A 13,669-nucleotide genomic window follows, 5' to 3' on the forward strand; every position below is an offset into this window, starting at 1 on the left:
CCAATTACCAGTCTGTGCCACTTCCCCAGCGGCTGCTAAGGAAACCTGGGCCCGCCCACTACTCCGGGTTACCGCACAGGGACCCTATCATCAGCATCCAAGGTCTACACAGTGTCAACTCTCACTGCTCTGTCCCTGGGCTTCTTCCACAGGCTTTCGTCCCCACGCCTCCCCTGGGCGAACCCCTTCCATCCGGGACAGGATCCCAGGGCATTTGCTCCCCAGGGGTTTCCAGAGAGTGACTGACTGCAGACTCTCTCCCTGCAGCCCCCTGCTGTTCTCTACTTCCTGGCTTATACAAGCCCAGCCTGTTCCTGCCCAGCTGGTCTTCATCTTCAGTTAGACTTTTTCAGTCAATCCTGACTCTGCCCCCCGGTGCCGTAGAAGGTTAATTGGCCCCTTCTGAGCCACCATAACCCCATTAGGGCTGGCGTGGGGTGTATTCCCTGTCACAATCTGCCTCGGAAGTATGAGCAGCTGCCCGGAATACAAATCTGTGGTTCTAGGGAAACTTGTTTTTCAAACCTGATGCTTAGATCCTTGAGCCATCCCCCGTGGCATTAAATCTCTCTGTTTCCATGGCAAAAAACTGAAAGCAGATAGGCCTGTCTAAAGCAAATTACCAAATCCTTAGTGGAACAGGGAGCATTTCTGTGTTTAAATTCTGGAAGCAAACAGGTAACGAAACATTGAAATGCTAGTGGGGCAAAGACAGAAGTGGAAGCCGTTGTGGTCCAACTACAGGCATTAAGTATGTGAGACGCAACAAAGGGCCTGGAGTGTCAGCATGCCGCCATGTATGCTCTGCAGGGACGATACTTTCAGGACCGAGGGCACCCAAGGTTCGCCTGCCCAGAGGAGAGTGGGTCAGCTCGGGCAATCCCAAAGCCCATCCCTGAACCTCTGAAGCCCCGTGGTTCAGACATACGTGCTCCCAAGTGGAGCCGATCCCCAGTTGCGCCTCTTGTTGAAGCAGCTTGTTGCTCTTGGCTTTGGACTGAGGAGACGTCTCATTTGTTCGTTGCTTCTGTCCCAGTTCCCAGCTCTGCCCCTCAGCTGTCTCTGTCAAGTACGACCCCGGCCGACATCAGAGTGACGTGGCTGCCTCTCCCTCCGGAGCTGAGCAATGGGAAGATAACGAAATATAAAATTGACTACTGCACCCTCAAGGAAGGTGAGGGGGAAATGGGCTCAGTGAGAAGCAGAGGTTGGTGCATTCAGTGGATTATTGCAGTTCTCAGAAATGTATTGTGCGTGGGTGGGTGGGTGGGTGGTTAATGCTGACAAAAGGTGCCGGGCTGAAACCCTTTGGGACCAGAGGCCTCTGTTTATCCATAGGAGACGTGCAGCATAGAGACCAGCACTGCAAACGTCCCCATACTGCCCCACTGATGTGCCTCACACCTCCCCTGAAAGGGTTAGACAAGAATTCACTCCCCAGAGCCCATTCAGTACCTGGCCACCCTTGGCTGAGCTCTGCCATTGCACTTGCCAGCTGTGGATTTCGCCCTGTCGGCCTACGGCCACATGGGAACTGGACTGAGGATTGCATTTCATACGGGCCAGCAAACAACCTCCAGAGGGTAACAACTTCTGGCTGTCGCTGGTGCTTTGTGTGTTTTGAAAGGGGTTCAGTGATGGTAGGTGGGGAAGTGCATTCGATGCATTAGAAAAAATCGGATCATTGTGTCGAAAGAAAACCGGTATCCCGGCAAGCCCATGTAACCACATGTGCCAGGTTTCGGCTTGATCTGGTTTTATTTCTATTGTTAGCCAGTATACTAACCCTTCAGTGGGGACACGGGCACTTTCTCATCAGTGCCAGCTTCCCAGCCCTAGAGCATTCCTCGCTCTGCAGCTGCTCACCTCCAGGATGTAAGGAGGGGATTGAAAATGTGACAAAGGGCCACATTCCCATGGGTTTGAGTTGTGCTGCTGTTCTGCACCGTGACACCTGGTTCTTGGGTTTATTCTCGGTGCCTAAAAGCGGTTGCAGCCAACCCAATGAGGCAGTGGGAAGCGGCTGAAACGTTTGCACCCCGGGGCTGATGTGTGGTTGTTTAAGGTATGTCCGCACTGCAGCTGGGAGGTGGGATTCCCAGCGCGGAGGGACAGTCGCTCGAGCTAGTGCGCTAAAAATAGCAGTGTGGCTCTTGCAGCACGGCTGTCAGCGCCGGCGAGCCAGACCCAGGGCGTCGGGCGGGCTTGGACTCGGGCGGCCACCTGAGCTGCCGCCAGACCTGCCGCTTCCACACTGCGGTTTTTAATGCACTAGCTCAAGGACATGCCTGGAAACACACCTCCCAACTGCCGTGTAGACACAGCCTTCTGTTAAAGAACCGGGGCAGAATTCCCACAGGAGCTCACACAGGATGAATTGTTTAAATGTGACCTTTGCATTAACCATAGGGGCACTGTTTGAATCTCTAGCAAGGCTGATCTTTGCAGCTCCAATGGATATCTCCCACCAGGTTCTGTTTAAACCTTTAACTGAACGCACCTTATAACAGAGATGATCCAAGGAGGCCGTGTTCTAATCTGGGTCTGGATTAGATTTAGGCTGGATTTGAAGTGCCGTGAGTCGAGGGTAAGGTTCTTGGTTCATTTCAGTTAATTTAAGACTAGCATTTGGCTGCAGATTTGATGGCACCAAGATCTCAGTAGGGGCTCTTCTGAGATTTTGGCCCAAGGTATTGAGATATCTGCCATCTAGAACGGTGGAAATTTCACCCCATCAGCTGGTCTCGTGAGTTTTCTGCCAGCTTCCCGCTGTCTCACGATTCCTGCTGTATCCAGACTGGAGTTGTGTGTGTTCATTGGGGAGAACAGACCCCTTCCTGTTCTGATTGTGACCCACAAATGAAGCCGGAAAGGGATTGCTGAGTCAGGATTCCAGCGGTGGCTCATCTCTAGTTATAAACCATCATTGCGCTGTTACGTGACAATGTGACCTGCGGGGAAATTTGCCACTGGGCCGAAGGCCAGCACAGTGCACCATGCAAGTCTCACCTCAGCTTATTCGCAGCCTGGAGCTCCTGCTGCTGGCCCCCGGCACTGGGGCAAATTCACCTGGATTGGAATAAAGGAGTCTAATTGGGGTTTCCTTGGCTCTAGCAGATCAGATCTCCTCCACCGAGGTGGGTGCGAATGAGACACAAATCACCCTTGAGTCGCTCCATCCCAATAAAGTCTACAAAGTGCGCATTGCAGCCAGCACCAGTGCAGGGTATGGTGCCCCTTCGGAGTGGACGCAGCATCGTACGCCTGACAAGGACAACCAAACGCACGGTAGGGTAGGGTGACCAGACAGCAAGTGTGAAAAATCGGGACAGAGGGTGGGGGGTAGTAGGCTTCTATATAAGAAAAAGCCTCAAATATTGGGACTGTCCCTATAAAATCAGGACATCTGGTCACCCTATGGTGGGGGAGGGGGCGCGTGGCATGCGCTGCATAGCTCCTTTCTCTTCACTGGGGCTTGGAACAGCGCCCCCGTGAGGGTGGGAGGTCAATACCATGATCCCCATTTCACAGCTGGGGAAGCTGAGGCAGTTAGACTAGATGGCATACCCAACCCCACGTAAAGTTGTCTCTACACAAGGGAATTGTGTCATGAGGTCCCAGTCACACCAGAACCCCTCCCCATGCTTTACATTTAGTGTAGGGAACCAGAATGCTTTTCCCCGGCCAGCAGACAGCAGCCGGTAAAAGTGGTGCTGTGGTTAACTCAGAATAGGGCAGGTAAACTCCACCCCACCGCAGTAGCTCTCAGCCACCAGCTCTATCTGCTAGACTGCACCCCCTTGCTATGTGGATGAACATCAGTTGTGGTGTTCTGTGGTCATCTGGTTGGCCCATCAGGGACAGAATCATCACCGCTCCTCGCTGGCACATCAGGGGCATGTCCCCTTCCTGGGACAGACCCTGCCTGTCCTCCAGCAGTGGAGAGAAGGGAGCCCCTTAGCAAAGCAAGGAAACACGGCGGAGTTGCTGCAATGTGGGTTTCTTTCCTCTTGTTTTTCTAGTTCCGTTTGCCCCGACAGAATTAAAAGTCCGAGCGAAAATGGAATCCCTCCTGGTCACGTGGCAGCCCCCAGCCAACCACGCCCAGATTTCCGGCTACAAACTGTACTACCGGGAAGTGGGCACAGAAGAGACCAGTGACGAAACCCCCTCTGATGGCCCAGAAGAGGAGAGCTGGGATGTGGAGCCCATAAAGCTAAAGAAGAAAGTGAAGCAGTATGAGTTAACTCGCCTAGGTTAGCTGGTTAAGTCTACTTCTTACCAACATGCACCGGCACCGCGGTTGCACCTTGCCATGCAAGGCGGTCGTGAGGAAGAACTTCTAAGAAGGGGCAAAGTTCTTTGGCTGCAAGCCCTTCAGATGTACCATTGCAGAGTCTTTTACTACCACAGTGAAACCCCGCTATAACGCGATGTTTGGGGTCCAAAAACTTCCATCGCGCTAAATGCGGGGTCGCGGTATAGCGGGGTTTCAAGCCGGTCAGTTTAAGTCAGTGGTCCCCAACCCGGTGCATTGATGTGCGCTGCCTAGTGCCCAGCAGGGGAGAGAAGCCACAGCCCCGCACCTACCGGGGACAGAGAACGAGGCTGCAGGCGCCGGTGCTCTCTGTCCCCGGCAGGCGTGGGGCTGCGGCTTCTCTCCCCTGCTGGGCACTAGGCAGGGGCACATCAATGTCCCAGTGGGCACCATGGCATTGGGGACCACTGGTATTAGGCCTTAAAGGGGAGCCAACTTATGATCGCGTTATATGTGATTTCGCGTTATGGCAGGGCACGCTATTGCGAGGTTTGACTGTACTACAGAGTCTGAATGTACCTGAGTTCTAAAGCTCCTCCCACCGTTAAATCGTTAGCCAACTGTTGCAGGGATGAGTGTACTGAGAGCTTAGGGGGCAGAAATTAATCTCTGTCTCTTTCAGGTACTTGTAAGGCCACCTGTCAGTGCAGGATCCAAGTGCTAAATCGTTTAAAAATATTAAATATTAAAATGCAGAAACTCCTGAAAGCTAATGTAGTGACAGATGATTCTCTAATCAGTGATTAAATTATATCTGGTGAAGCACAAATTGAAATGGTTGGTGTATCCTACGTTCGTATCTCAAAACTCAGGTCAGAATAATTATCTGTTCCCACCTACATATTTCTAAGAACCTCTCATAGACTCATAGAAGATTAGGGTTGGAAGAGACCTCAGGAGGTCATCTACTTCAACCCCCTGCTCAAAGCAGGACCAACCCCAAGTAAATCATCCCAGCCAGGGCTTTGTCAAGCCTGACCTTAAAAACCTCTAACGAAGGAGATTCCACCACCTCCCTAGGGAACCCATTCCAGTGCTTCACCACCCTCCTAGTGAAACAGTTTTTCCTAATATCCAACCTTAGACCTCCTCCACTGCAACTTGAGACCATTGCTCCTTGTTCTATCATCTGCCACCACTGAGAACAGCTGAGCTCATCCTCTTTGGAACAACCCTTCAGGTAGTTGAAGGCTGCTAACAAATCCCCCCTCACTCTTCTCTTCTGCAAACTAAATAACCCCAGTTCCCTCAGCCTCTCCTCGTAAGTCATGTGCCCCAGCCCCCTAATCATTTTTGTTGCCCTCCGCTGGACTCTCTCCAATTTGTCCACATCCTTTCTGTTGTGGGGGGCCCAAAACTGAACACAGTACTCCAGATGTGGCCTCACCAGTGCTGAATAGAGGGGAATAATCACTTCCCTCGATCTGCTGGCAGTGTTCCTACTAATGCAGCCCAATATGCCATTAGCCTTCTTGGCAACAAGGGCACACTGCTGACTCATATCAGCTTCTCATCCACTGTAATCCCCAGTCCTTTACTGCAGAACTGCCGCTTAGCCAGTCAGTCCCCAGCCTGTAGCGGTGCATGGGATTCTTCTGTCCTAAGTGCAGGACTCTGCATTTATCCTTGTTGAACCTCATTAGATTTCTTTTGGCCCAATCCTCCAATTTGTCTAGGTCACTCTGGACCCTATCCCTACCCTGCAATAGATCTACCTCTCCCCCCAGTTTAGTGTCATCTGCAAACTTGCTGAGGGTGCAGTCCGTCCCATCATCCAGATCATTAATGAAGATGTTGAACAGAACCAGCCCCAGGACCGACCCTAAGGCGCTCTGCTTGATACCGGCTGCCAACTTGACATCAAGCCATTGATCACTACCTGTTGAGCCCGATGATCTAGCCAGCTTTCTACCCACCTTATAGTCCATTCATCCAATCCATACTTTTTTAACTTGCTGGCAAGAATACTGCAGGAGACCGTATCAAGAGCTTTGCTAAAGTCAAGGTATATCACGTCCACCACTTTCCACATATCCATAGAGCCAGTTATCTCCTTATAGAAGGCAATCGGGTTGGTCAGGCATGACTTGCCCTTGGTGAATCCATGTGGACTGTTCCTGATCACCTTCCTCTCATCCAAGTGCTTCAAAATGGATTAATTGAGGACCTGCTCCATGATTTTTCCAGGGAGTGAGGTGAGGCTGACCGGGCTGTAGTTCCCTGGATTCTTCTTCTTCCCTTTTTTAAAAATGGGCACTATATTTGCCTTTTTCCAATCATCTGGGACATCCCCTGATCGCCACAAGTTTTCAGAGATAATGGCTAATGGCTCTGCAATCACATCAGCCAACTCCCTCATCACCCTCGGATGCAGTGCATCTGGCCCCCATGGACTTGTGCATGTCCAGCTTTTCTAAATAGTCCTTAACTTGATCTTTCACCACTGAGGGCTGGTCACATACTGTGCTGCCCAGTGCAGCAGTCTGGGAGCTGACCTTGTCTGCGAAGAGTGAGGCAAAAAAAGCATTGAGTACTTCAGCTTTTTCCACATCATCTGTCACTAGGTGCCTCCCCCGTTCAGTAAGGGTCCCACACATTCCCTGGCTGCCTTCTTGTTGCTAACATACCTGTAGAAACCCTTCTTGTTGCCATTCACATCTCTTGCTAGCTGCAGCTCCAGTTGTGCTTTGGCCTTCCTGATTACACCCCTGCATGCTCGAGCAATATTTTTTTTTATACTCCTCCCTAGTCATCTGTCCAAGTTTCCACTTCTTGTAAGCTTCCTTTTTGTGTTTAAGCTCACCAAAGATTTCTCTGTTAAGCCAAGCTGGTCGCCTGCCATATTTGCTGTTCTTTCTGCACATTGGGATGGTTTGTTCCTGCACCCTCAATAAGGCTTCTTTAAAATACAGCTAGCTCTCCTGGACTCCTTTCCCCCTCATATTAGCTTCCCAGGGGATCCTGCCCATCAGCTCCCTGCGGGAGTCAAAGTCTGCTTTTCTGAAGTCCAGGGACCGTATTTTGCTGCTCTCCTTTCTTCCTTTTGTCTGGATCCTGAACTTGAGCATCTCATGGTCACTGCTGCCCAGGTTGCCACCCACTTCTACTTCCCCTCCCAGTTCTTCCCTGTTTGTGAGCAACAGGTCAAGAGGAGCATGGCCCCTAGTTGGTTCCTCCAGCACTTGCACCAGGAAGTTGTCCCCAACACTCTCCAAAAACTTCCTGGATTGTCTGTGCACTGCTGTATTGCTCTCCCAGCAGATGTCAGGGGATTGAATTCCCTCATGAGAACCAGGGCCTGTGATCTGCAAACTTCTGTTAGTTGTCCGAAGAAAGCCTCATCTACCTCCTTGTGGTCTCTAGCAGACGCCCACCACGACAGCACCCTTGTTGCTCTCGCCTCTAAACTTAACCCACAGACACTTAACAGGCTTTTCTCCATTTTCATACTGGAGCTCTGAGCGATCATACTGCTCCCTCACATACAGTGTATGTAAGATGCATCTCTAATGCAGCCAAGCGTGTTAGTTACTTGAGGTTAAAAAGCACCTGAGATGTCTGCTCCAGATTAAAATACAACCATGAGTTAATCCTCACCACACCTCTCGCGGGTCGGTATCACTTTCCCCATTTTACAGAGGAGAAAAATTGAGGCAAAAAGGTTCAGAGCTGGAGGTCAGAGAACGAGTCTGAATCCCAGCTGGGATAATAAGCTGCAATCAGATCTGAAAGATAACCTGAGCCAACAAGATGCTTGTAACCGTTTCCTACAATAGACTGTCTGTATAGTATCTGACTAGAGTAATTAGTTAATTAACCAACTGTTAAGAAATCAGACATGCCACATGTACTCTTGAAATAGGACTCTCCTGCTTAGACTGGTTCCCTCTTCTGCCCCATGGCTCACCCTTGTAATTGTCGCATCCTGTAACTAGTTGGTTAACTACTAGACTCAGAGCTACAATATGTAGGGCTCTATGGGTCTGATCTTCAGCTAGTGTGAAATCAGCGTAACTCCCTGGAAGTCAGCGCAGTTGTGCTGATGTCCCCCAGCTGAGGATCGGGCCCCGTATAGTGCAGCATTTTGCTTTGTTGACAACGGCCAGCTGTTGAAACAGCCGCCTGAGTGTGCGTGCCAGCTTGATTGACACGCCTAACATATAGTATGGATGGTTTAACAGTCAGTATATAGGACCTGGGAGGCTAACTTGTGTCGTCACTAAATAAACTTCCCCCTCTAGAACTGCATTACAGCTATGTCTGCTCATAGCCCGGAGAGGGTGTTAACAGTTACAAGTCACTCTGAAGAATTTAGATCTGTAATTACTGCACTGAGGAAACCACATCTGTACATTGTGGACTGTCCTTACCACTGACAAACCAGCCAGGAGAGTGGCTCAGGAATGATCTGAATTGGTTCCAAATGTTCTGGCGCATCAGTGCTCAGAACATCACTTGTTCATCTGTAATTACTTCCTTAAATCTGGGCATCAATCATCTCTTGATGGTTTCCTTATGATGGGGCTGAGGTGGATTAACTATCGTAACTTCACGAAGAGGCTGCAATGTCTTCCAGTTGGGGGCGTCCTTTTTTGCTTTTCTGTGGAATGACGTGCTCCTGGGGGCTTGGAAAAGGGAAGGGGTAGAAGCCCCTAGTGTACGCTGAGAATGCAAAGGTGGCAGGGGAGTGTGAAAACCCATCAAGAGTCGAAGTATGAGTGTGCTAATTTAAGGCTATACCGTGCAACCCTTGCACTGGTGAGTGCCCGCTCACACAAGCAGCTGTTGATTTCGTTGAGGTGACGTGTGCGAGTCAGGATTGCGCAATCTGGACCTTGGGCACTTGGCGAGAATATTGCAATTCAGTTGAGACGAGGGGTTGGATAAGGAACTGCAAAGTATTAAAAAGAGAACAGAGTCAGGAAAATCATTGTGCAGGAAATAGGAGAAATGGGACATTGTAATCAACACAAGTCTGTCACTCCGGGCTTAACCCTGATATGTGCTGAGCTCCAAGAACTCTCACTGATTTCGGTGGACATTCTAGGTCTGACTCTAGCAATTAATCATTAGTAACAGAATGCAGCAACCAGGGCCGGGAGCTAGAAGAAAAAGAAACACCGAGGGCCTAATTCCACCATCCATGCTAATGGCTAGTAAGTAGAACCTTACTTTGGGAGTGGTACCAGGTACTTCTTAGCCTGAGAAAGGAGGGGGAGTTAACACCCAAATGAGCACTTAAAAAAACGAATGCAAAAATATACATTAGTCTATTGGAAATATTACAGCCATCCAGATCCCATATTTGAAGTGATGCAGAGTAGATTATTCTGGATCAATTTAATATAGGCACACACATATATGAGGGGTTGCAACGACATACATCTGTTTTTACCCTGCCTGCTAGCTTCAATAGCAAATCTTGACAAGTATCCTGTAAGCTTTCAGATACTGAACTTCTGGGCCTCGATTATAAGAAACAGGAGTCTAACCTCAGCCTTCGAAAACCACCGTGGCCTGATTTTCAGGTGGTGCCGTGGAAATGATCTGGATTCGTGTGCCGGGGTTCGCAGATACAAATCCCAGCTTCTAGCTGCATAAGTGGCAAAAATTGATGCTAAGAATCTCCAGAGTTATAACTGCTGCCCCTTGCAGAAAGTTTGCAGTATCAAACCTCGTGTTTCACAATCTCTGTTAGAGATCAGGATGAGGAGCAGATTATCTCACGTCCGCTTGCTGTATGGTTTCCTGTATCTTCCTCTGGCGCTGGCCACTGTCACAGACTGGGCTAGATGGACCTCAGGTCTGATCCAGTCTGGCAATTCCCATACAAGTACTGAGCACCCGGCTGCAACTTCAGGTGTCAGTGGGATCCGCTGGATACTTGTACTCCTGGAAATCTGGCCACTCAGTTAAGTGCCTAAATAGGAATTTAGGAGCCTGACATTAGGCTCCCATTGTGGTAAAATTTTGGCCATGATGTTTAAAAGGGAAAAGTCATTACTGTGTTAACAGTGTGTGCGGGCACAGTAAGACTTGGCCTTTCCTTCCCGTCTTTGTGCTATTTCTTCCAAGGCAGATTGTCTGCTACCGCGCATTTTGCAACATCTTCCTTATTGCCCTGACTCTCCGCTCCCCAAACCAGACCCATTTCCCCAGGTTCCTCTCGGAAGCTTTTGTGAAGCTGAGAAAGTAACACACAGAGCGAAACTCTGAGCAACGTTCAGGGAGCAGGGCCACTGTTCAGTTACATGCCCCTGAGCCTGAGAACTCAGCGACTCTGTAGTCCAACAATGATAGCTCCTGCCTCGGTGAATTTCAGAGGAGGCATGAATGCAGGTCAGCCAGTCTGTTTTCATCATCGCACAACACCCAGGCGGCTTTTGAGGGAGACAAAACAGTGTTTGCTTTGGGGAGCTTTTCAGCGAGGAAAATGTGGCCGAACTGTTTTTAGATTCCGAACGTGAACACGTCTTGTGAAGCAGGGGCAGCCTTCCGAGCACCCTTTGGGAGCATAATTGGAGCAGTAATAATAAAATTGGCATCAGTGAGCCGGGCTTTGTGCTGCTTACATTGGCACGGTAAGGGAGCCGGTGAGCCATCGGGGCAGGGGGTGAATAGGCACGTCCCTAATTAACAAACTTCATCAGCTAAATGCAGCCGAGGGAACCAAAGAGACTGGGGGCTGCTTTCAGTGCCTTTCTGAACAAGGGACAAGATGTCCAGAGAGAATTGCCAGTTTCCCTCTATTTAAAAACTTTGAATCTTTTAAGTAGTTTCCTTGAATAAACATCTCTGCTAAAATGTCCCCCAACATGGCAGGAGAGGCTTCTAGTTTGTGAAAGACGAGAAGAAAGAGGCAGGCAAGCTTTGCAACGGCCTTTTGGACTGTGTGAGCTAAGTTTGGTGTCCGTTGTAGGAACTAACGAAAGCGCAGCTAATGCTGCCGGGAGATATTCTGGGCCTTTTCCTGCAACCCCGTTTGGAAGAATTGCCCTTGAAACGGGGATCTCTGCTTCCTTTCTGAAGGTGCCTGACTTTATTATTAAAGCAGCTGCGTCTGAGAAAGCGGTAGGCTCAGTTTGTTGTTGTGCGCACCAGAGTTTTTCTGACAAGAATCTCTCTTGGCAGATGAGACAGATTGAGACTGATCCTGTGCTTCTGTGTGCACCAAAAACTCTTGTCGACTTTAATAGAAGTTTTCATGGTGCAAGGAATTGCGGGATCCAGCGCCGTGTCTTTAAAAATCCCCCCCGGTGGCTGTAGAAAGTATCCTTCTGAATACATGAACTGGGCTTTCCCTGAGCAGAGGTTACTGGCACAGTCATACCATGAATCGCTTTGAGAGAAGTTCTCCCACCAAGCTCAGGGGCCGCTGAAGGGCCCCCTGCATAATTAGAGGGTGATTTGGAAAATGAAGGTCACAGCGTTTTGTAGATTTGCAAGGGTGTTGCTGAGTTACAAGGATAAATTCAATGTGATGCTTTTGTTTACTTTGGAGGGTCAGCTTTAGTACACATACGTGTGTGTGAGAGCGAGAGAGAGAAATAAACACACTTGTCTTCTGTGGTAGGTTGGTCTTGGATGGGAGCAAAAGGGTGTAAGGTCTAAGATATTTCGTAGAGTGCTTGTTAGTGCAGTATCTAAGCAATTAATCTGAGGATCAGGCCTTAAATTACTGGGTAAAGCAACTGGAGCAAAGAATATTAATGTGTCACCTAGCTTTGGAGAGGCCATTGGGTTACCACCCATCAGAGTTTTCCCAGATAATCCTACTCCAGTGCTCGCAGGACATTCATAGCTCCTCAAACAACTTCCGGGACCTCTTAAACACAGTCATCTTGCGCTGTGGGACCATGTTGTGATGAAGCTTTAATGCAGCATGATGCTATCTTCCATGGTAGAGGCAGGCACCTCAGGAAATTGTGAGTTCTTATTATATTGGCTCCACCACTGACTCAATCTGTGACCCTGAGCAAGTCACCTTGCTTCTCTTGGCCTTGGTTTCCCCAGTGATAAAATGGGGATGATAATACTTTGTAGGGAGGTGGTAGCCTGATGAATTAGCTAATATCTGAACATGGAATCCGAATGGTTTTAAGCCAGTGCAGCTCTGTTGAGATTGGGCAAAGATGAACTTCTACTGAATGATTTTTGCAACCAAAAACGTTGTTGTTTTCCAGCCCCAGGGAGACTCTATGAGGTGAAGCTGGTGGCTTTCAATAAGCACGAAGATGGCTACGCGGCTGTGTGGAAGGGCAAAACGGAAAAGGCACCAGTGACCGCAGTAGGTAAGAAATACCCCTGTGACTTCATAGGGCAGTTCCTAGCTATTTCACCCGCGACCTTCTGTGCGTATGTTCTGCTCTCTTCTGCTCTGCTCATGGCTCTAAGAGAGCGAAAGGGATAAAGATACGGAAGGATAGGATAGGAACCAAAGACAGGAGTTGTGCTCTAGCACTGGTGTCCAACATCATCGTTCCCAGTTGAGAATGAGCGGGGCCATCCGAATTTTTAGAGCCACCAACCAGTGTTCCTTGGGAGCCGGCTGGAGTGCTCAACACGTTACGGATCAACCTTCATTGTTCATAGTAAAGCATCTTGGAGGGGGTGGAAATGTCTCCACTCTATATTACTACGATTGAGTGCCACTCAACTCAGATGGCCTTTACCCCCCCACCAATGTCCCTCCCCACCCTCCTTTCTGAGTAGGGTGACCAGACAGCAAGTGTGAAAAATCAGAACGGGGTGGGGTGGGGGGTGGTATATAAGACCCTATATAAGAAAAAGACGGCAAAATCAGGACTGTCCCCATAAAATCGGGACATCTGGTCACCCTATTTCTGAGAAACACTGGGGGAGCTGTGCTGGAGATACAACATAGCGCTAGGTTCCACCCATTGTATAGGAAAGATCCAGAGGGCACTATAGGGCCCGGGAGCGGCCTCTGGGGGCCTGGATTCTGTTCCCAGCTCTGACACCGATGTGTTGGATGATAACAGGCAGGTTAATGCATCTCCCTGGCTCTCTTCCTGCTCCTGCTCTTTGGAGAGGGACTGTCTCTGACTCCATGTTGGTACCTCGCCCTGGCACAGTGAGGCCTCTCGCCGCTGTTGTCCCAGACAGGATTTTGCAAGTGCAATATGATTTGTTTCTAAGGGTGGCAAAACAGTAGGCGTTTGGCCCCAGTGAGGTCAGACATGGCTAGAAGGATCTTGTTTGTAACGCGCCTAGGGCAGTGTTGTGCTGGTTCATGACCAGGGCTCCGGGGCACTAGGGTAATACGGATAAATAATAATACAGACACATGCGTCAGTTTCATTATTCGTTTCCCTTCGTGGTGAAATTAGG

General features: G+C 49.5%; 1 protein-coding gene across 3 annotated transcripts in view; it reads left to right on the forward strand.

Annotated features, from left to right (window-relative positions):
- Positions 1-13,669, forward strand: part of IGDCC4 (immunoglobulin superfamily DCC subclass member 4) — a 178,991-nt gene that overhangs the window by 132,514 nt on the left and 32,808 nt on the right. For 2 of the 3 annotated variants that reach the window (XM_044980919.1, XM_044980921.1), the window contains 4 exons: positions 1,037-1,174; positions 3,115-3,288; positions 4,023-4,256; positions 12,502-12,609. In XM_044980919.1, coding sequence (XP_044836854.1) covers positions 1,037-1,174; positions 3,115-3,288; positions 4,023-4,256; positions 12,502-12,609 — 654 coding nt within the window. The remainder of the gene's footprint in view (positions 1-1,036; positions 1,175-3,114; positions 3,289-4,022; positions 4,257-12,501; positions 12,610-13,669) is intronic. The other variant, XM_044980920.1, reaches the window with a different exon arrangement.

Source organism: Mauremys mutica, chromosome 11, assembly GCF_020497125.1.
Source record: "Mauremys mutica isolate MM-2020 ecotype Southern chromosome 11, ASM2049712v1, whole genome shotgun sequence".
Taxonomy (NCBI): domain Eukaryota; kingdom Metazoa; phylum Chordata; order Testudines; family Geoemydidae; genus Mauremys; species Mauremys mutica.